At 41.6% G+C, this 25290-nt stretch overlaps 1 protein-coding gene and 2 pseudogenes across 1 annotated transcript in view; 2 read left to right on the forward strand and 1 right to left on the reverse strand.

The window, feature by feature from the left end:
- Positions 1-24213, forward strand: part of CCDC122 (coiled-coil domain containing 122) — a 51183-nt gene extending 26970 nt beyond the window's left edge. Inside the window, exons 3-4 of the mRNA XM_088476899.1 lie at positions 21731-21847; positions 24064-24213. Coding sequence (XP_088333025.1) covers positions 21731-21847; positions 24064-24213 — 267 coding nt within the window. The remainder of the gene's footprint in view (positions 1-21730; positions 21848-24063) is intronic.
- LOC148543220 (5S ribosomal RNA) lies at positions 7395-7503 on the reverse strand (annotated as a pseudogene).
- On the forward strand, positions 15935-16043 carry LOC148543221 (5S ribosomal RNA; annotated as a pseudogene).
- Positions 24214-25290: the final 1077 nt, after the last annotated feature.

Consider the following 25290-nt stretch of genomic DNA (forward strand, 5'->3'; position numbering starts at 1 on the left):
ACACATAAAGGCTCAACTGGAACTCCTCAGAAAGACACAAAAAATTTACTTGAAAAACACAGGAAACTCGAAAATCCAACTTGAAAACATCAACAACAACAAAAAAAAAATCTTGCTTGAAGACACAATAAGAACTGGGTTCCAGCAGACTAGAAAAAATAACTTTTCAGATATCCTCCCAACTTTCGTATCCGTTTTTAGAGACTGGAAGTACTGGAATACTACATAAGGAGGCTTGTTCAAGAAGTAACTGTTTGCTGAAATAAATGTCCACCAATTAAAAAATGTTATCCTCATTAATGACTTTGACCCCCAAATCTTTTGCTTTTGCTCGCCTGGATCTCCCACCATCACGGCCCAAAATAAGATAATTGATTTTATTGCTGAGTTTCTCAAAAACTTTGCCTCCATAAGTTTCTATTAAAGATTTGGCTTCATTATTCTCAACAGATTCTAAGACTCCCGAGATCACAAAAGACAAGTCCTTCAGGCAATTATCTGTTCCCAAAAAATGTTGCTCAGAGATAAGGTCTTTAGTTGAAGAACTGGTTTTATCCACAGAGGAAGGTAGGAGAACAGGTTGTGAGCATGAAATTTCTTTGGTCTTTGATTTAGGGCTTTTCCCTTTTGGAATTGAAGATACCTCAGACACTTTAGTTGAGCATACTGGAATGGACAAAAGACAGTTAGGAGTGGACATGGAATTATACTGGAGATCCATCGATTGATAAACAGGAGATGTAATTGGCATTAATTGATGTTCTTTATCTGCACCAGAATTAAAAAATTTGTTATTCTCAGGGATTATATGGTTAGTACCTACTACGTCATTGGACGAAGAATACATTAATTCAAACAATTGGTCCTCGTCGATGACCTTGACACCAAGATTTTCTGCCACTTTCCGTTTAGATTTATCACCGTTGGGGGTCATGATGAGGTAATTGGTTTCTTTACTAAGATTTTCCACAACTCTACCTCCAACTTCCTCAACTAGAGACTTGAGTCCTTTATTCCCCAGAAGCCCAGGGACCTCTGAGATCACAAAAGTCAAATTTTTCAAGTGGTTATCAATCTCCTGGGAAGTCTGTTCAAAAACGCTAGACTCCGATTCAAAAGAGCGTGAGGCTTGTGAAGATCCCCTGAACACAGGAACAGAAGAATTTATAATTGGGATGGACAAATTAGCGGAAGTTGTTCTTTGAAGTATACTACTCGAAATCCCCTCCTGGGGAATGACACTGGGAACCCCATCTTGGAGTGAGACACTTGAAGTCCCCTCCAGGGGAATAACACCATGAACCCCATCTTGGGGCATTACACTGGGAACCCCGTCCTGGGCTTAGACACTTGAATTCCCCTCCTGGGGTATAACACTGGGAACCCCATCTTGGGATGAAGCACTTGAATTCCCCTCCTGGGGTATAACACTGGGAACCCCATCTTGGGATGAGGCACTTGAAATCCCCTCCTGGGGTTTAACACTGGGAATCCCATCTTGGGGTGAAGCACTTGAAATCCCCTCCTGGGGTATAACACTGGAAATCCCATCTTGAGGTATAACACATGGAACCCCATCCTGGGGTGAGACACTTGAGGTCCCATCTTGGAGAATAACACTTGAAATTCCCCCTTGGGGAACAACACTGGGAACCCCATCCTGGGGTGAGACACTTGAAATCCCCTCCTGGGGTGAGGAATCTGAAACCCCCTCTTGGGGTGCGAGGCTTGAAACCCCCTCCTGGGGTGAAGAACTTGAAATAAGGACTTTCTCTTGAAACATAACACTTGAAATCCCCTCCTGGGGTATAACACTGGAAACCCCATTCTGGGGTAGGATACTTGGACCCTTGCCTGGGGTGAAGAACTTGAAACAAGAACTTTCTCTTGAAACGTAACACTGGAAATCCCCTCCTGGGGTATTACACTGGGAACCCCATCCTGGGGTGAGACACTTGAAGTCCCCTCTAGGGGAAGGACACTGGGAACCCTCTCTCTGGGTAAGAGGCTTGAAACCCCCTCCTGGGGTAAAGAACTTGAAATGAGGATTTCCTCTTGGGGCGTGACACTTGAAATCCCTTCTTGGGGTATAACACTAGAAACACCCTCCTGGGGGATAGCATTTGAGGCCCCTTCCTGGGAAACAAGATTTGAAACCTTCTTTTGGGGTGAGAGACTCAAGGCCCCCTCCTGGAGTACAGAACTTGACACTTCCTGTTGGAGTATGGGACCTAAAACCCCCTTCTGGGGAAGCTGACTTGGCTTTTCCTTTCGGGGTATGCAATATGAAACCCCCTTTTGGGATGCAAGAACACAGACTTCCTCCTGGGGTGAGTGGCTCAGAACCCCCTCTTGAGGTATGGAACTTGAGACCCTTTCTTGGGGAGTAACACTTTAAATTACGGTCCGCTCCTGGGGCATAACACTTGAAATGAAGGCCTCCCCTTGAGGCATGAAACTCGAAACGAAGGCCCTCTCCTGGGGCGTGAAACTCGAAACGAAGGCCTCCTCTTGAGGCGTGTAACTCGAAACGAAGGCCCCCTCCTGGGGCATGAAACTCGAAACGAAGACCCCTTCCTGGGGCGTGAAACTTGAAATGAAAGCCCCCTTTTGGGGTACAACACTTGTAACCTCCTTCTGGGGTGAGAGATTTGAAACCCCCTCCTGGGGCATGAAACTTGAAACGAAGGCCCCCTTCTGGGGCGTGGAACTTGAGACCCCCTCTTGGGGTGCGAGACTTGAGACCTCCTGCTGGGGTGCGAGACTTGAGACCCCCTGCTGGGGTGCGAGACTTGAGACCCCTTGCTGGGGTAAGGAAGTTGAGACCCCTCCTGGGGCTACAGACTGGAGTCCCGTATTGGGAAAAGCAGATTCCGGACTGGGACCAACACAGGCAGAATCCGGGCTGGGACTGATGGAAATGGAATCTGGGCCATGACCAGTAGAAGTGGAATGAGTAGTGTCCCTGACTTTAGAAGGTTGAAATATCCTCCCAATATTTCTTAGACGAGGGTTGAAGCATCTTGTAGCAGGGCCCCAATCGAAAACTTGAACTTTCTTTTGCTTAGTGGACATCACCTCCTTATTGGTAACTGAAGAAACGGGAATCACTGATGGATGATGGGGAGAACTGAAAACGCAGACATTAGGAGTCACACACTTGTCACCACTTCTCAGTGGGCGCAGAGTACAGTCCTTAAGAAAGTGATCATCATAACCGCAATATAAACACAGATGCAGTTCCCGGCATCGCTGACGTTCAACCTCAGTAAGTTTAGGGCGCAGATAACTTTGATGCTTTACTTTAGTTTGCTTGGAAAAGCTGTTAGTCAAGTCAGGAGTAGCACTAGAAAGCTTGGAAATAACTTGAAAAATTTTGGGACGGAGATTTTGTAGTTGTTCTAGAAGCCAGTGAAAACTCTGGAAAGGTTCAGGGTCACAAATATCAGGAAACTGGGGAACCAGAGGACACTTGAGAGGTTCACTAGCTTGCACAGAAAATTTTTCATCTGTAGGGGTAATTGAAACTTCGGAACAAAACTGTGGAGAATTCACTGGCGGGACTTGCGGTGTGTCTGGGGACAAAGCAGCTAGAACTGAATGAATAATCGTCATTTGACTAGAGAGTTCTTGCAGCTGTTGTCTGACGGATTGCAAAGCTGTCTCCTGTGCAGACACGCGAAAGAGTAAATCCTGAAAACTTGCTTCAACCTGGAACCCGGCGGCTTGCATATTAGGCTGTTCAAACTGTCACAATCCAGTGAAAGTGATCCTCTGTGGAGGACGGTGAGCCGGGGGTTCAGGTGACTATCGGAGTGACTGTGGCTAGGTCTCCTATTTGCGGCTGAACCCAGGTTTGGCTAGACCTGCCCAGAGGCGCGGAGTCTAACTCACTTGGTGGTTTTCTCCAGTGACCCCTCCAATTGGGATTTGGTATTCCACTGCACCAAGTGAGCAGATCACGGCCCTCTGGACAGGTACCTGGGAAAGGTAGAAGACCGGAAACTATGTTACGTTAAGTTATTGCTAGAACACTGGAGATACAATGGAACACAATTAGAAATCCTGATCACCGGCTTGCATGAGATTACTGAGAATGAACTAAGAATCACTAAGAAATCCAGGAGCTGACTAGCTCAGCAGCTCAGGGATATGTGGACACAGGCAGGTACTGGAGTTTGCTAAATATGCAGGAAAACACAAACATATACTGGGGATTGCACATACAAGAGTAGAGTGGACTCAAGGAATATATTGGGAATGCTAGAAATGTGGTACTGGACAAAGGCCAAATACTGGGAGAGATAGAAATGCTGGTACTGGGCAAAGGCAAAATACTGGGAATAATTATATATGCAGGTGCAGATTGCACAGACAAGACATATAGAGAAGATAGGCATACACTGGGAGAGTGCTAACTGCAAGTGCAGATTTGCACTGACAAGACACAGAGCAGACTGACACAGACATGTGCTGGGAGGACCAGCTGTGAGCTAATTAATACCAGCAGGTAATCTGACACTTCAGTGATACAGGGTAATAGCCACAGGAAAGCTGCAATAAAATTAGCAGCACATATACAAAGACACACAGGGAAGGGACATGAAACACTGAAGTACTGTGAGAAAGCTAAAGTCTCAGAGTAAGGTTTAGCATGGAAGCTAATACAGGAAACTGGGAAACTGTGAGCAGGCTGAAGCAACACGCTGAAGGATTTAGCACAGAGCAACAGTGGGAGTAACACAGGCACTTGGAATAACAAAGTTGAACAGCAACTTCCTGGAGTTCTGGAGGCGGATTTATACCCAGGGGTAGCAGATTACTGGAGCACAGCATCAGCTGACTGAAATCATGCTACCATAGGTTAGGAGTACTGTCACATGAGAGGAACTGTCATGGCGGCGCCCATGATGGGAACTCCGATCCCCAGCACACACAGCCGACCATGGAAGCTCGCAAAAAGCACCTAAGGCAGAATACATCCATCACTGCGCCAGACGTCTGACCGCAAGGAAGTCAGGGGAAGCCGGCAAGGAGGTGAGAGAGGCCGATCCTAGGCTGAACCCTGACACCATTACAGTTCTGGAACAACATCCTATGGACAGATGAGACAAAGATCAACTTGTACCAGAGTGATGGCAAGAGAAGAGTATGGAGAAAGAAAGGAACTGCTCATGATCCAAAACATACCACCTCATCAGTGAAGCATGATGGTGGTAGTGTCATGGCGTGGGCATGTATGGCTGCCAATGGAACTGTTCCCTTGTATTTATTGATGATGTGACTGCTGACAAAAGCAGCAGAATGAATTCTGAAGTGTTTCGGCAATATTATATGCTCATATTCAGTCAAATGCTTCAGAACTCATTGGACGGCGCTTCACAGTGCAGATGGACAATGACCCGAAGCATACTGCAAAAGCAACCAAAGAGTTTAAGGCTAAAAATTGGAATGTTATGCAATGGCCAAGTCAATCCTCTGATCTGAATACGATTGAGCATGCATTTCACTTGATGAAGATAAAACTGAAGGGAAAATGCCCCAAGAACAAGCAGGAACTACAGACATTTGCAGTAGAGGCTTGGCAGAGCATCACCAGGGATGAAACCCAGCATCTGGTGATGTCTATGCGTTCCAGACTTCAGGCTGTAATTGCCTGCAAAGGATTTGCAACAAAGTATTAAAAAGTGAAAGTTAGATTTAGGATTGTTTAGTTTGTCCCATTACTTTTGGCCCCTTAAGAAGTGGGAGGCACATATAGAAACTGTTGTAATTCCTACACCATTCACCTGATTTGGATGTAATTACCCTCAAATTAAATCTGAAAGTCTGCAGTTAAAGCACATCTTGTTTGTTTCATTTCAAAGCCATTGTGGTGGTGAATAGAGGCCAAAATATGAAAATTCTGTCAATGTCCCAATATTTATGCACCTGACTGTATACCACTTATGATATCCTATAGATAACCCAGACAATACAGCCGCTACAAATCCCTAAACACAAATCTATAATAAATTAGTATTGATACCATACTAAATATAAAACATAAACAAGGGAAATTTACTAGAGAGTGACTTAGCGGGTTCCTAACTACTATATCTATAGTGCCGTGCAATAAATTAATATACAAAAGATCAATCCTAAATTCATGTATAAATGTATCAGTGCCGTGATATTTTAATAAAGTGCAAGTGCTATGTAATATCGATAAAAATGATAATGGTGAACAGTGATGATAAACCAATAAGATAAATATATATAAAAAATATATTTAATAGAGTAAATACATAGAGAAAGTAATCCGCATTGTATAAAACATAGTCAGATATAAAGAGTGAAATAAAAATAAAAATACAATAAAGAGCTGCTTATCTGGTTTAAAAAGGTAAATAGTTCATGTAGCAGGATACACAGGCTCCAACGCATTTCGTCTGCTTAAGACTTCATCAAGGGAGTGTAAATATAGTGGGGAGACAGCATTTTTTTACCGCACTAATAGGGACTACTTAGGAGCAGTTAGGCACAATATCCGGTTCCCGCTCATTTGTGCACTTAATACAGTTCAAATTAGACTGATTCAAACAATGACATGTAGTTGTCCATACAGATAATCTAAATGCCATCATAGTATACTAAAAATATAAATTTTAGAAAATTAATCAATAGTAGAACCAACAGTCTTGGAAAGTCACTTCCGCCCTGACATCGTGTGGTCCTGTGCAGCTTCCACCCGAGCTCAAAGCGTCACTAAAACCAGATGTCTCCATGGGTACTCGTCCTTCATTCAGCTCTCACCAGTGGCTCGCATCAGGTATCAGTCTGACAATACTCCGCCCGGACTTCTTCACTTACGTCCCCTCACTGGTTCTGCGGATCACGTGCAACACCTCATAGCGCCTGCTAGTCTTCTTTGTACGCTAGCGTCATGGGCCCTTTTAGGATGGTATATCATTGTGATACTTCCGCCCTTCGTTCCAACATGGATAATGTACCTTATATGGTTAAAGAAGGATTTATGTTAGTTCACAAAATTCATGAATCAAAATATAAGGAGCACACCTGATTATTGAAAAATAAAAAAAAATAAAAAATTAACTTGAAAGAGAATCACTCTTAAGCAAAATATTGATAATATTGCATCCAAGACAGAAATAAATAAATATATGCTATTTAGATTGAATATCTCTAAAGAATAGTCAAAGTCAATTGGGTTTAATAATCCAAATAAATGTGAATAATTAATTGTCTTCCAAAGAAAACCAAATATAAAATAGTTTTTGAGCTTCAAAAATTCTTCCAGTCCGATTCCATTCCCAATTCTTCCAATGTCATTGCTCTTTAAATCACTTCCATAATAAAGCTTCTGGACAACATATCTTGCATGTTGGTAATAACATCTACTACACCCGGTATTCTCAGGAGGTCTCCCATCCAAGTACTAGCCAGGCCCAACTATGCTTAGCTTCCAAGATTGGGCGTCAACATAGTGGTATGGCTGTAGATGTTATATAAACCCATGCCAATGCCCCAACCTTCCTTGTCGTCCATCCTCTTAGAGAAATGGAGCAATTTCGTAGCTCTCATTGAAGCCCAATGGGGCCAATGTATTAAGTTAAAAAATCCAATACATTTCCCTACGAGACAGTAGATTACTTAAGTCTCCTCCTTTTGGTCCTAGACTCACATGTTCAATAGCTTTAAATGTTAAATCTTCTAGATTTGAATTGTGTTTGGTGGTAAAATGTTGTGAAACAACATGTCCTTCTACTTTATTCCTGATGTTCCTAATGTGTTCTTGTATCTGAATTTTCAACATTCTTTTAGTTTTGCCTATGTATTTCAAACCACACGTACATTCTAGAAGGTAGATAACCGAGGTGGAGTTACAGTTCACAAACTCCCTAATCTTATACTTCTTTAATCCATTAAAATGGGTAAAAGTCTTTCTTTGTGGGTGGAGAAATTTACAAGTGTTACAATGTCCACATTTAAAACACCCTAGACATTTTGGGATCATGCCCTTATGTGGTGAATTCGCACTTCTAAGCATACTCAGGGCCAGTAGGTCTTAAAGATTCTTAGACTTTATAAAAACAATTTTTGGTTTACACTGTAAAACTTCTTTTAAAATGGGATCCATCAGAAGAATGTTCCAATGTTTGTTCAGAGATTTCCTAATTTTACTCTCATGTCCATTGAATGCTGTGACAAATGGAATCATAGTGTTTTGGACCTTTGGTTTATATTCCAAGAGGTCCTTTTGATCCGGATCTTTAGCTTTATTCATGGTTTTTTTCAAGAGTTCTTCTGGATATTCTTTCTCCTGATACCTATTTGCATAAAGTTGACTCTGTTCATCACATACCTTCTTATCACTACAATTCCTTTTAATTCTATGGAATTGTGAGTATGGAATGTTCTGTTTTCATTTAAGTGGCAATTCTTAAAGTGTAGGTAACTGTTTGTGTCAACACCTTTAATAAAAATTATTGGAAGAAATTGTATCTCCTTCACCGGTTAGAATTAAATCTAAAAATTCAATGGCTACTGAGATAAAATTGGATGTAAACTTAAGATTCATATTATTATCCATGATGTGTAACAAAAATTGGTTAAAAACCTCTTCTGATCCTTCCCAATTAATTAATATATCATCAATATATCTTTTGTATAGTATGATATTCTTGATGAAGGGGTTATTATTATAGATATAGTTTTTCTCCCAGCACCCCATTAAAAGGTTAGCAAAGCTGGGAGCAAAGGTCTTACCCATTGCCATCCGACAAATTTGTCGATAAAATTGATTAAGAAATGTAAAATAATTATGATTCAATATAAAACACATAAGATCACATAAAAACTCATTGTGTTGGGTACTAATTGAATCCTCTAATTCTAAAAAGTGTCTGGATGCATTAACTCCATTTGTATGTTCAATACACATGTACAATAACTGAACATCATTGCTTGTAGGTGCAAAAATGTGGGGGCAGGAGGATGGAGTTACAAAAGAAGAAATCTAAAATAGATCCTAATGAAAAAGGTATCTTTAATCTACCAGGACATACTTTAACCAAACCTGAGATTCCCCTATTAGGTAAAGGACTGAATTTCACACCTACAAGCAAAATGAGTAAATTTTATGTTTTTATTGACCTCAATAAATATGTGAGAACTCTGACACTCAAGAGATATTTTCTGAGGAAAGAAGAAGCACCTTTAAGGAATTTTAATGAAGAACCCTCTAAGTCTGGTATGAAAGGAAAATCAACTTATTATCCTCTAGAATCAAATGGGAGTCATAATAATGTTTTTTATGAAATGGTCAAAAAGGAATTGTGTGAAGAAGATATAAAACAGGTGAAACAACAGAATTTAAATAACCTTGAAAAGGCGGCTTTGAAAAAGCTACAGAAGAACACAGATATAGTAATTAAACAAGCTGACAAAGGGGGGGACTTGTTATTATGGATCAATCACATTATCTAGAGGACGCTGCCAGACTCCCTAATGACAAGAATTCATATGAAACCTTGGAGAAAGATCCTTTAGAAGGATTCATGGAAGAGCTAAGAATGTTATTAGTGTTTGGTCTACATAATAATATTATTAAAAAGGAAGAATTCTAATATTTAATGAAAACCAGTCCTACTACCCGCAGCTTCTACTTTTTACCAAAGATCCATAAATGTCTAACAAAACCACCAGATAGACCGATTGTTGCAGGAATTGAATCATCACATCTTTCAGAATATGTGGACATTTTTTTGCAGAAATATGTCAAGGAATTGCAGTCATATCTGAAGGATACAACGAGTGTACTACAGATCATACAAGAGACAAAATGGAAAGAATCTTACAACTGGACAACAATTGATGTTCAGTCATTGTACACGTGTATTGAACATACAAAGATTATATAACAACTTGATCAGCGCTCAACCTAAATGAATAGCATGTGATGTTATTGCTTAGTGTGTTGGTGATGAATAACGTATTCTGTCCAAATATAATGAAACAATGAGATATAAAACAAAAACTTTACTTAATGATACTCATAAAATAACACAATGATGGTTACGTCAGGTGAATATGGTCTCCATAAAAAGAAGGACCAAAATCATGGATCATTAGTCACACTATGTGGTAGAATGAAAATGCTGTTATAGCATGAATAAGTACCATACAATATAGTCACTGATAACACTCTAATGGTACTGAGACCCTGGAAAAATAAATGGTAGTGCTTGTGGTACAGTAAGGTAGCGGCGTCCCGCTAGAAATATTGAGCCAATGTTAATTCATGCGCACTGAGCTGGAATGTTCTTTATATGTAATGGTTGGCTGAGTGGTGGCTACTTGATTGATCTTCTGCCCGAGTAGGAGAAGAACCACTCAGTCTGTCAGTGCAGGGGCTCCGGACAGGGTAAAAGCAGGCTGATCCCTGAGTGAGTGATAGGTCTAGTGAAAGACCTTATCCTGCACTCTGGATACTAAGCCTTGCAGTCCCTACGTCAAAGGAGTGGAATAGCTGGATGTGGCCATTCCTGATCATGATCTGCTGCCCCCTCTGTACGGAGACTCACCTGTCTTCCTGATGCTGTATGTGGTCGGATCCCTCCTCCTTCCGTGCTCTATCATTTGCCCAACATACACAAAGACCCCATAAAACCACCAGGTAGACCAATAGTCTCTGGCATCCAGTCTCTAACATCTAACTTGTCCCAATATGTTGACACATTTTTACAATCCTATGTCAAATCACAAAAATCATATTTGAGAGACAGTATTGACATTTTGTGCAAATTGAACAACATCACTTGGAAAGATGACTACTGGCTTGGCACAAGCGATGTCACTTCATTGTATTCAGTCATAGAATATACATTAGGGATCGAGAGTACTAAACACTTCCTCGACAATGATCCATCCATGACACCGGACTAGAGAGATTTTATCATCAACAGCATTAGGTACATCTTAACTCACAATTACCTGTGGTTCGACAACGAGTTCTACATACAAGTGACTGGTACAGCGATGGGGACGAGGTTTGCGCCAAGTTACACGAACTTATTTATGAGCCACTGGGAAGATCATCATATATGGGCCAATTGCGAATTTGGCGCAAACCTCATCCTTTGGACCAGATACATAGATGATGTATTCTTTGTCTGGCAAGCAGATGAGGAGTCATTACAGAAGTTCACTGGTTACATTAACAACAATAATTACAACCTTCAATTTACCACTCATTACAGTAAAATTCAAGTGACATTTTTAGATTTGAACATTTTCATTGCGGATGACAAAATCCACACAAATACGCACAGTAAGTCTGTAGACATAAATAGTTTTATCTTGGCAACTAGTGGACATCACCCTAACTGGTTGAACAGCATTCCAGTCAGTCAATTTCAAAGAATAAAGCGTAATTGCACTAGAGACCATGACTATATACAACAAGGCAATAAATTAAAAATGAAATTACAGGAAAAACAATATGAACCAAAAGCAATAGACCAAGCATTCAATAGGTTTAAATTGATGGATAGAGATTCGTTACTACAATATAAAGATAAAAAAGGGAACGCAGACGACTTCAAAAACATTTATTTTGTTACTGATTATAGCAGCCAAGCAACCCGTGTAAAACAAATAATAAAGTTTTACTCGAGGATGACACCCTAGCAGAAATATTACCTAAAGACCCTAAGGTTATATTCCGCAAAGCAGCTGATATCAGAACAAAACTAGTCAGGAACCATATAGCCCCGACACAACAGACACAAACCACCATTACCCAATTATGGAATAGGGGTGAACAAGGAAATAAAGGGTACTATTATTGTGGACAATGTAAGAACTGCACCAGAACTGGAGTAAAAAGTACAAAACCCATACACTCGTTTATCTCTACATCCAATCAATTCAAATGGATTATTAGGGACCACATGACGTGTCATAGCAAGGGTGTCATTTATGTACTTGAATGCCCCTGCAGAAAACAGTATATAGGACGTACCATTTGCCCTCTGAAGCAGAGGATAGGGGAACATATACGCAACATCGTGGCCGGTTGTGAAGAACATCCAGTCTCCCTACACTATAAAAAATTCCATGATTCAGTCAGACCCCAAGGGACTAATTTTTGCAGGCCTAAGGAAAGTGCAAGCCTATTGGAGAGGAGGGGACTATATTAAATACATAAATAAAGAAGAACTAAGAGCCATAATAACAATGGACACTCTGGCACCACATGGATTAAACATAGATAATGAAGTGAGGTCCATTATCTGTGGCTAGTTAGGATACGAATACACACAATCATCGTATTCCTTTATATGCTTCAATATAGACTATTCAACAAAAATTTTTTTGGAACACTCACAGATTTACCTACAGAGTACAGAATTTGGAGATTTGTAGGTTTAAAACCCACGTTTTCATTATAATTTTATATTTTTAATTATTAATTAATTTCATTATCTTTCTATCTTTATCTCATTATTGTTTTTGTTTCAATATATTTTTCAAGTTGATCCTACAGATTTAAAGTAAACTGTCTATATACCATTCTTGATTTATTAGATATATCTATTGTTTTTTCATCCCGGTTATTAATTGATACACAAGTGAGATATTCCCATCAGGTACATTTAATGCATATGGTTGTTATAATCCACTTTATATTGGTTAATATAAGACTGTTAAATGTACTACTACACCATTCATTGGAGACAGGTACAAATCAGAATTAACAAGGAAGAATTGTCTTACTGCACTCAAGGTTATTGAGTGAATGTGCAGTTGACTAATCAGAAGTATGCCTCAGTAACCAATCAGACTTGGAGGCGGGGGGCTTACTTATATTTAAAACCCCCAAATCCTCCATTACAACAACTCCCAGAGGAAGACCAACCGAGGTCGAAACGCGTTGGTGGACACTACCATTTAAGTCTCACAGATCCAGAGTACCTATCTGTTAATAGGACCCAGTTACTGAGACCCATTATTTCAATACTGAAAATAATCACGTGACTGGCGAGTCACACGTGACACTACGAGGAAGCCAATACGGAAGCACCAGGAAGCAAGGGCAATGATCGCACACCAGCAGCCGCCAGCAAGAGGAGACAGAGCACGGGAGGAGGAGGGATCCGACCACATACAGCATCAGGAAGACAGGTGAGTCTCCGTACGGAGGGGGCAGCGGATCATGATCGGGAACGGCCACGTCCAGCTATTCCCCTCCTTTGACGTAGCAACTGCAAGGCTTAGTATCCAGAGTGCAGGATAAGGTCTTTCACTAGACCTATCACTCACTCGGGGATCAGCCTGCTTTTACCTGGTCCGGAGCACCTGCACTGACAGACTGAGTGGTTCTTCTCCTACCCGGGCAGAAGATCAAGCAAGTAGCCACCACTCAGCCGACCATTAAATATAAAGAACATTACAGCTCAGTACGCATCAATTAACATTGGCTCAATATTTCTAGCAGGACGCCGCTACCTTACTGTACCACAAGCACTACCATTGATTTTTTCCAGGGTCTCAGTATCATTAGAGTGTTATCAGTGACTATATTGTATGGTACTTATTCATGCTATAACAGCATTTTCATTCTACCACATAGTGTGACTAATGATCCATGATTTTGGTCCTTCTTTTTATGGAGACCATATTCACCTGACGTAACCATCATTGTGTTATTTTATGAGTATCATTAAGTAAAGTTTTTGTTTTATATCTCATTGTTTCATTATAATTGGACAGAATACGTTATTCATCACCAACACACTAAGCAATAACATCACATGCTATTCATTTAGGTTGAGCACTGATTAAGTTGTTATATAATTTTAGTAGTTATTTTCAGGGTTGACACACCCTGTTTTTCAGCCGCTCACCATATACACTAGCCTCACAGTCCAGTGCGCAGTGTTCATTTCTTTCTTTGAACATACAAAGGGAGCTAATGCATCCAGACACTTTTTAGAATTAGATGATTCAATTAGTACCCAACACAAGGAGTTTTTAGTGATCTTATGTGTTTTATATTGAATCATAATTATTTTACATTTCTTAATCAATTTTGTCAACAAGTTTGTGGGACGGCAAAGGGGACGACCTTTGCTCCCTGCTTTGCTAACCTTTTTATGGGGTGCTGGGAGAAAAACTATATCTATAATAATAACCCCTTCATCAAGAATATCATACTATACAAAAGATACCTTGATGATATTTTAATTATTTGGGAAGGATCAGAAGAGGTTTTTAACCAATTTTTATTACACATCGCGGATAATAATATGAATCTTAAGTTTACATCCAATTTTAACTCAGTGGCCATTGAATTTTTAGATTTAATTCTAACCGGTGAAGGAGATACAATTTCTTCCAAGAATTCTATTAAAGGTGTTGACACAAACAGTTACTTACACTTTAAGAGTTGCCACTTAAATAAATGGAAACAAAACATTCCATACTCACAACTCCATAGAATTAAAAGGAATTGTAGTGATAAGAAGGTACTGTATGTGATGATCAGATTCAACTTTATGCAAATAGGTTCCAGGAGAAAGAATATCCAGAAGAACTCTTGAAAAAAGCTATGAATGAAACTAAATTTCTGGTTCGATAGGACCTCTTGGAATATAAACCAAAGGTCCAAAATACTATGATTCCGTTTGTCACAGCATTCAATGGACATGAGAGTAGAATTAGGAAATCTTTGAACAAACATTGGAACATTCTTCTGATGGATCCCGTTTTAAAACAAGTTTTACCATCTAAATCACAAATTGTTTTTAGAAAGTATAAGGATCTTAAAGACCTACTGGCCCTGAGTATGCTTAGAAGTGCCAATTCACCACATAAGGGCATGATCCCAAAATGTCTAGGGTGTTTTAAATGTGGACGTTGTAACACTTGTAAATTTCTCCACCCACAAAGAAGACTTTCACCAATTTTAATGGATCAAAGGAGTATAAGATTAAGGAGTTTGTGAACTGTAACTCCACCTCAGTTATCTACTTTCTAGAATGTACGTGGGGTTTGAAATACGTGGGCAAAACTAAAAGAATTTTGAAAATTCGGACACAAGAACACATTAGGAACATCAGGAATAAAGTAGAAGGACATTTTGTTTCACAACATTTTACCACCAAACACAATTCAAATCCAGAATATTTAACATTTAAAGCTATCAAACATGTGATTCTAGGACTAAAAGGAGGAGACTTAAGTAATCTACTGTCTCAATTGGAAATGTATTGGATTTTTGAACTTAGGGCCTGATTTAGACCCGGTCACAAGCGCTGAGTGCTCGCAACCGGGTTGATGGTGGCCCACAGGGCATGCGCACGATGGAGCCGGCTCCGTCGTGCGCATGCGCGAGACCCGGCTAGCGACGGGCACTCCGTCACTCCGGGTATCGCAACAAAGGGGGCGAGCTGTCGATGTTGAGTGACAGGTCGCCCCCTTTGGTGGGCTGGGCTGGGGGGTGGTGGCTGCCCAGACGGAGGTGCTCCCATGAGAACGCCTGTCATTTGGGGGCGGCCCCACTGACATCACGAGTGATGTCAGTGGAGAGATTCCGGCCGAAATCTCTCTGGGGCTTGCGGCCATGAGACCCTACCACAAGGGTCGCGTCGCAAGTCCGATGGTCGCGATGGTCTTGACCATCGCGACCATCATCATGGCCGCTCGTTATAGCTGTGGGTGGCAACCCACAGCTATGCGAGCGGCCGGGGGGCCACTCCATGAAAAAAAAAAGACACCCTGATTCAGAGCGAGTGCTATCGTCCAGCTCTGAATCAGGGCCTTAATACATTGGCCCCATTGGGCTTCAATGAGAGCTACGAAATCGCTCCATTTCTCTAAGAGGATGGACGACAAGGAAGGTTGGAGCATTAGCATGGGTTTATATTACATCTACAGCCATACCACTATGTTGATACCCAATCTTGGAAGCTAAGCATAGTTGGGCCTGGCTAGTACTTGGATGGGAGACCTCCTGAGAATACCGGGTGTAGTAGATGTTATTACCAACATGCAAGGAATGTTGTCCAGAAGCTTTATTATGGAAGTGATTTAAAGAGCAATGACATTGGAAGAATTGGGAATGATATCGAACTGGAAGAATTTTTGAAGCTCAATAACTATTTTATATTTGGTTTTTTTTAGAAGACAATTAATTATTCACATTTATTTGGATTATTAAACCCAATTGACTTTGACTATTCTTTTGAGATATTCAATCTAAATAGCATATATTTATTTATTTCTGTCTTGGTTGCAATATTATCAATATTTTGCTTATAGTGGGTCTCTTTCAAGTTATTTTTTTAAGTTTTCAATAATCAGGTGTGCTCCTTATATTTTGATTCACGAATTTTGTGAACTAACATAAAGCCTTCTTTAACCATATAAGGTACATTATCCATGTTGGAACGAAGGGTGGAAGTATCACAATGATATACCATCCTAAAAGGGCCCGTGATGCTAGTGTACAAAGAAGACTAGCAGGCACTATGAGGTTTTGCACATGATCCGCAAAACCAGTGAGGGGGCAGAAGTGAAAGAGTCCGGGCGGAGTATCGTCAGACTGATACCTGATGCGAGCCACTGGTTAGGGCAGAAGGAAGGACAAGTACCCATGGAGACACGTGGTTTTAGCCGGAAGTAACGTTTTGCGCTCGGGCGGAAGCTGCACCGGATCACGCGATGTCAGGGCGGAAGTGCCCTTCCAAGGCAGATGGTTCTACTATTGATTAATTTTCTAAAATTGATATTTTTAGAATACTATGATGGCATTTAGATTATCTATATGGACAACTACATGTCATTCTTTGAATCAGTCTAATTTGAACTGTATTAAGTGCACAAATGAGCAGGAACCGGATATTGTGCCTAACTGCTCCTAATTAGTCCCTATTAGTGGGGTATAAAAATGCTGTCTCCCCACTATGTTTCCACTCCCTTGATGAAGTCTTAAGCAGATGAAACACGTTGGAGCCTGTATATCCTGCTACATGAACTATTTACCTTTTTAAACTAGATAAGCAGCTCTTTATTGTATTTTGATTTTTATTTCACTCTTTATATCTGACTATGTTTTATACAATGCGGATTACTTTCTCTATGTTTTTACTCTATTAAATATATTTTTTATATATATTTATCTGATTGACTTATCATCACTGTTCACCATTATCATTTTTATCGATATTACATCATCTTATCAGTTATATTTGAGACATAGCACTTGCACTTTATTCAAATATCACGGCACTGATACATTTATAGATGAATTTATGATTGTCTTTTGTATATTAATTTATTGCACTGCACTTTAGATATAGTAAGTAGGAACCTGCTAAGTTGCTCTCTAGTCAATTTCCCTTGTTTATGTCTGCAGACATATCTGTCCATCAGCAAGTGTGTACGGGCGGTCTTCCGCCAGGACCCGAGGGCAGAAGCAGATGATGGCCGTTCTGTGTGTATGAACGACCATCATCTGCAGATATATCTGCAAATCACTCGATCTGCAGATATATCTGTCAGTTGTGTACCCACCTTTACTCTGTGGCAGATTTCCTGTGCCAGATCTTGGCCTCTTGCTTCCTGCTCTCCCTATGATTTTCAACAGAGTATTTCCTGTATCTAGTCACTGTCCAGGTGTCTAGATCCATTTGTTACTCTCTGGGTTTGGACCTCAAGTTTCCTCTGCAAGTCAGTCTCTGTGACTGTACCTGTGTTTCTTGACAAGTATTCTTGTATCTTTCTCCTGACTAGGGATGGTCATTGACCATCGATGTCTTCAGAACATTGATGGTAACCAGCCAATGGTAACTAGTTTTGCCATTGATGGCAGAGAACCAATGGTTCTACGCCATCAATGGATGAGTGGCAGCCAATGTTTTTTCCCCCTTGACAAGTTAGCCCCGACCCCCAGTTTTGATTGGCCCGTGGCCCGGCATGCCCCCAGCAGCGGTGGCCATTTAAGGGGGTACAAACCATCGATGATTCACCATAGATGATTTTTGTGAGATCAATGGTAACCACCACTGGGCCCATCGATGGACACCCCACCAATGGCCATCCCTAATGCTGGCTTCAGAGTTTGGCTACACAGTACTTCTTCCACTGCTACTGTTTTAAAATCTCTCAGCCCATCCTGCAGTTTCTGCTACTGCATTACAAGTCTGAAGAATTGCTCCTGTTTATACTGCATTACAACTTTACAAGTCTCAAGAATTGCTCCTAAAAATAGGAAATATAGAAAATCACTGCGCACACTAGGAGCCGCAAGAAGGTAATATCACTAATGTGTCACCCAGGGCTGAATTAAGGCTTGTGGGGGCCCTGGGGCAACTGTTGTGGGGGCCCCAACCAAGCCACATAGAGCCTACCCCCCTCCCCAGCCACACGTTAAACATGAACACACATATATAATATATATGTAGCAAACATATATATTTTATATAACATACACACTAACACAAATATACAGTATACACACATATAAACATACACACTAACACATATACATACACAGTATACACACACCAGCACATATATACACATTAACACATACATACACACTAACACATACACAGTATACACCAGTGATCACGCTGAACTACTCCACTGTTTCTGGGTCCCATTATACATTATGGAGGGGTGAGGGCAGGCTGCAGTTGGGACAGTGCTGGGGGCAGGTAGCAGTTACAATAGAGCTGGGGTAGAGGGGTAAGGGTGAATAGCAGCTGGGGAAGTACTAGGGGTATGGAGAGGTTAGGGGCAGGCAGTGCTGGGGGGTAGGGAGGGGGAAGGGTTGATGACAGCTGTGGCAGTACAGCAGGGCTGGGGTAGGGAGGGGGTATTGATAAATAGCAGCTGGAGCAGTACAGCAGGGCTGGGGTAGGGAGGGGGTACTGGTAAATAGCAGGGCTGGGGTAGGAAGGGGGTATTGGTAAATAGCAACTGGGGCAGAACTGGGGGAGGCAGCACCAGCAGCCGCAGGAAGTTTTCCTCAGCCCCCCACCACCACAGCACCTGTCGTGTATGTGCCAGCGCTTTCCTACCTGGTGCCGGGGCAGTCTTGTTGCTGGGTGCAGGGACTGTCTTGCCGCCGGGGCCATCCTGCTGCTGGGTGCCGGAGTCTACCTCCCGCCGGGGCTGTCCTGCCACCAGGGCCATCCTGCCGTTGGGTCCCGGGGCCATCCTGCCCTGGGTCCCGGGGCCTACCTCCCACCGGGATTGTCCTGTTGCTGGATGCAGGGGCTGTCCTGCTGCCAGGGCCATCCTGCCGCCGGGGCCATCCTGTTGCTGGGTGCCGGTACTGTCCTGCCACCGGGTCCCATGGCCTACCTATTGTCAGGGGCATCTCGTAGCTGGTTGCTGGGTCTGTCCTGCCGCCAGGGCCATCCTGCCGCTAGGTGCCGGGACTGTACGGCCACCAGGGCATACCTCCTGCCAGTGCCTTCCGTATGCTGGGGAAGCAGCCACCTGCCCTCTAGTCCTGGGTGCTGCAGCATCAAAGGAAAGAAAGGTGCTGCGGCTGAACTTGGGCTTGCTGGCTCCACCTACACTTTTTATAGTCCTCCCTGTCCGGGCCAGGGAGACATCAATCATTTGATCGGGAGCCAGGTGGGGCGCGTCCCCGGGGACCCACCCATTTTGCAAAAGTGAGTCCCCGGTCCTCATATATGGGTAAAATACGCTATAGCGCGTATTTGCGATCACTGATACACACACTAACACATACTGTATATACAATAACACATATATACACATAAACACATACATATATACACACATACATACACAGTATACACACACTAACACATACTGTATATACAATAACACATACACATATATACACACATACATACACAGTATACACACACTAACACATACTGTATATACAATAACACATGCAGATATATACACACACACATACATACACAGTATACACACACTAACACATACTGTATATACAATAACACATACACACATATATACACATACATACACAGTATACACACTCTAATATATACTGTATATACAATAACACATACACATATATAAATAATAAAACAGTACACTTACATTCTATGCAGCTGCTGCAGTGCGCGCTTCATTAGGACCCGCGACGTACTGCCGTGATTCGGGGGTCATATGGGGGCGGGGATTGTCGTGTTGACTCCGCCTCAATTTCAGCAACGGTAGAAGGAGTAATTGGTCCTACAGGGGGGCTTCTAGGTACTCAGAAAAACCCCCTGTGTGCTCTAGTGGTGGGGGCCCATCTGTGTGTGGGGGCCCCGGGATGGCCGCCCCTGTCGCCCTCCCATTAATCCGGCCCTGTTGTCATCTAACACATTGCACTCTCTGCACACATTATAGAATTGCCAATGACACACTACAGGGTAGCTTACATAAATTACATAGCAATTTACAAAACTGACAGAAATACAAAATTTATTTACTACAGTATGTGCAATTCTGCATATTATACAACTTGCACATTTTTTTATGCACTTTATGCCTACATTTTTGGCATTATTTTTTTATTTTAATTAAGTTGCCTCTTTATTGACATGATCCCATGGGCATTTCCATATGATTTAAATATCATGCCTACTTAAGATAAGCCTAATACAGGAGATATAAGAGTATTTTGAAAAAATAGTAGGCAAGTATGATATTAAGTATACAGTGTGTACAGTATGTTGTATGGTGCGTGCTGAGAAATGATTAGTCCAAGGACATACAGTACACTTCCTCATAGCTCCTCTCAACAATGTATTGTAATGAATATTTTAGATTATTTGTTAAATTTATATTGCTAATCAGTTCCTCTATTGCGCTGTTGATATTTCCATTATTGTGTAATGTGCTTTCTCAAGCCTAGAATTGTATTTTAGTTACATGGTTTTTCTTGTCAATACTTTTCTTTGCAATACTGTACATGATGATATTTAGTTTTTTTTTTCTAGTTTGTACTACACATTAAAGACAAATTTTCCTGGTATGTTCTACCCCTAGTACAGTCTATTGGTACTAGTGATCTGTAATGTAAGGTACTAGAGTAATGGTGAATACAGTAAACTATTTCCCCCACCCCCAAAATCAGCAGATAACATTCTTGGGTTCCATATAAAATGCTTATTCATTGAGATAGATGATGGTTAACATAGTGTAAAAGGCGTGTAGATAAGTCTGATAATAGGCCGATCTTGGTATAGGGTAGGTTAACGTGAAGAGACATCACAAAGTCATGTCAACTGTGCACAAGGAAACAACAAGAAATATGAACAGGAAGCTAATTAAAAAGGCATTACTAAATCCAGGTACTAGTGTGTTACTTTAGGGCTAAGCGTTATTATACATAAACATAGAAACAGAGAATTTGACGGCAGAGGAACCACTTGGCCCATACTGCCCCTTTTTTTACCCTTATGGTGACCTGAACCCTATCTGATCCTTAGTTCTTTGTAATAATATCCTTATGTCTGTCTCATTAATATTACTATCATCAATACTGTTTAGCAGTAGTGGTCAGTTTTATTGAATTTTAAATAGCTTTTGCAGAATATTTACAGAATGCTTCCATGAAATAAATATGTAATCGTGTATTTCATTACCTACTAGAAATTGTCAGCAGTAGATTTATTTATTTTCCAAATGTGATTCAAACAATGAAATTCTTCTCTATCACTAGGAGGAAATCCTTAATATAAGCGAGCAAGTCAAAGCAATAGGACAATCTGTAAACGCAAAAAAGAAAATATACCTAGAGGAAAAAGACAAACATGCTGTGCTCAGGAAACAAATAGAGGTGAGTATCAATGGCAGAAAGCAGAGTAAGAATATATACTCACAGTAGTTGTTTATCATTTCAATTGGGAATAACTTGGTAAATTTCCAAAATTGGAATAGCTTAATTATAAAAGTACCCATTGTAAAATTACCTAGCACCCCTATTGACAATATACCTCCCTGGTGACAATAGATTCTGTTAACATTACCCCCACCTCCTTAGTGATAAAGAGACCCTGGTGTCAAACCCTCACACCCACTGTAATACATCCCTTTTTCTGAACAACCCCCCCCCTTCTCCCATGTGACCGGTGTAAATTTTTTTTCTTACAATTTTACCCACCACTTTTACCCCAACTCCCCAAATTACTTTATTGGGGCATTACCACTCATTCCCCACCCCCAGTACAAGTAGACTAACCTGGGGGTATTATTTAATGATCATGGGGCATTACTCCTCCCCAGTGACCTATGGTGAGGTCATTGGCTGGGGAGACACACGTGGACATGGGTCTGAGAACCTGTCTCATCCCCTACTCACTGTAACTCTCCCCTCTCTACTCTAAGCTTCAGTGCAGTGTCCATTCATTCTCCTACCTGCATCACTGTGTCTTCTCTTGCTGCTGCTGAGCTGACTGAGCTCCGATCTCTAAACACTTCCTGGTCACGTGACACATCCAAGGTATCCATCAGTGCTCAAGGCATGAGATATGCCTCTATTAGCTCTATTTCTGTGCAGCTTACTGCTCATGGTGTGGCCCCTCCCCCAGCTCTGCAAGCAGTGTCTGACTCAGAGGTGGATTTACCGCTAGGAAGCGCAGGCACGCGCTTAGGGCCCGGCCGCCAACCGGGATGTATAATACAGCAGGGCAGAAGGCATTTTGCTTGCTGCCACTGCCGGGAGCCAGCCAGCACCTGCAGCACACCACTCTGCTAGTCAGTGTCTCCTCCTCCCCTGCTTTGTGATCATGTGACATGCACGGAGAGGGGGGAGAGGAGCCGACAATACAGGAAGAAGACAGTGAGCCGAGGTGGTGCTGCTCAGCTGCTGAATCAAAGGTGAGGTGCCTGTCAGTGCCTTTAGTTTAGTATCTAAAGCAAGAGAGCTCACCGCGGGGGGCAGGGGTGTAATTATTATTATTAGTAGTCCTGCAGTTTAACAAATCCCTGTGGGGGGGCAGCTGCCTTCATACCCAGCTAGAGCAGGGGGCATGGCGTGCTCCCTATAGTGCATTCATGAGCTCTACTTTTTTCCCACACAGTGGGAGCCAGACAGTGTCCTAGATACTCCCCTTCCTTTGCACAGCAAGCACGTCCCTCTCCTTCCTCCACGCTGCCTCACTGCACTGTGTGACTGAACTGTACACCTTCCCTTTTCCTGTGCTCACTGGGATTAGGGCTTTACTGTGGAAATCTGTGAGTGTGCTTGATGTACTTCTGACTGTGCACTGTTATATAGTAAAAGAGAGGAGGGTGGATTTATTGCTCTGCCGCCATCTACTCCCATACGTTACCAGATTTTCATTCCAACCAATCAACTAGTTGGATGGTTGGACAGAAAATCTTTACTTGTGTGTGCACCTTTAGAATCATATAAGCTGCTTTTCCCTGTGATCCACAGATTTATTATATAACAGAAGCCAACCACTCCCAACAAAATTAATTGTCGTTTGCCAACTTGTGCTGCAAATCATCAGAAGGCCAAGTTATGTGGAATATGGTCAGGGGCCAATGATATTTTAAAGTAGTATTGACCTCTGGTTTCATGCCTCTGGCTTTGTGTCTAAGGGGGAGATGTATCAAAGCATGGAGAGAGAAATTAGAGAGAGATAAAGTACCAACCAATCAGCTCCTAACTCACTTTTCAAACACAGCCTGCAAAAGGACAGTTAGATGCTGACTGGTTTGTACTTTATCCCTCTACTTTATTTATCTCTAAGCTATGATACATCTCCCCCTAAGTATTGTGTTGGTCTGGAAGGAATGTCAGAGGTGTGCGAGTCTTATGATGATGTGTGGGATGAGTACATACATTTTTGTGTGATAGTATGAAAATTAATATTATCACAAGTGAGTCATACTACTACTGTACATGTCAATCTATTTTGAATGAAGATATCACATGATGTAATTAGAACTAATTAGAATTGTGTCACACAGAATGTTAAACAAATGGTTAAACACACCTAAACAAATGCTAGAATCTAACTACATATAGTAACTCAATTATTACAGGTGCAAAAGAAGAGGTGTGAGGCTATATTGAAACGTTTGCATTCTCAACTGAACAAGGCACAGCTGAACAGAAGGCAATGTCAGTGGAACATAGAACAGATGGAGAAAACAGCATCCAGTCTAAGGGAAAGTCTTGGTATGATGCAGTGACATTTCCTTGCTAGTATGTGTTGGGTTTCTCCATCATTTTGTGTCACTATACTATATATATTGTTTTTGTGAGGAATATATGGGAAATCTCCTCTACCCTGAATACTGTAATTGTTGTAGTTCAATAAATGGTTACTTAGTTTCTAAACTAATTTGGCTAATGGGAAATGTTATGCACCATGGAATATGTACAGCACCCTGTGTTTTTCTGTACTAACCCTTGGAAATGAATGTGTAAAATGTACAGCACCAGCATGTTCATTGCTTTGTAGTATATAGGAGTTATGACATTACAGGTGGAGGGGAGGTATCTTATACCCCTTTTACACCGAAGCTAAAACCCGGGTTATTGCAGGGTTAACCCGCGCAGCTCCTTGGTGTAAAAGGGGTGAGGGTTGGATCGCCGGGTCGAGTGACCCGGCAATCCAACCTAGGTAAATAGCAGGGTTTAACACGGGCATAGCCTGTGAAACCCTACTGTGTTTACAGTGCACTCCGGGTCTTGATGACCTGCAGTGCGCCGCAAGCTGGCCATTTGGTCCGGCTTCAGTGGCGCTTGAAGATGATGTCATCTCCAAGCGTCCACTTTCACGCCAGAAAAGCCGGGTCTATGCAGACCCGACTGCGGTGTGAATGGTGCCGACTCTGGAATATCCCGAGTCGGCGCCGGCTAAATTCCGGGTCTGATCCGGACAGGAACCCTGTTCCAACTCCGGGTCAGACACGGAATTTGGGTGGAAAAGGGGTATTACTGATTTAAGTTGCCCAAAAGAAACAGTGCATTGCTGCATTGATGCAATTTAACATTAAGGTAGAGGGGCTCTTGCTATATGTGGAATTGTATGTCTTTTTTTAAGTTATAACATTCCCTATAATTTGTTGATATGTTTAATATATTTGTAGAATATCCATACCAAAAGTACGGGATAATGTATTGTTTTAAGTAAATTAAAGTAACTCAATGTCAAAATGCAACCTACTGTACTTGCCTTATGTTACCTGGGACACTTCTACTATTTTTCTGTCTAGTCACAAATGTGTCATCACCACCACTCACCTCAGATAAACCAGTTCTTT

Source organism: Taudactylus pleione, unplaced genomic scaffold (genome assembly GCF_031769625.1).
Source record: "Taudactylus pleione unplaced genomic scaffold, aTauple2 ptg000005l, whole genome shotgun sequence".
NCBI lineage: Eukaryota > Metazoa > Chordata > Amphibia > Anura > Myobatrachidae > Taudactylus > Taudactylus pleione.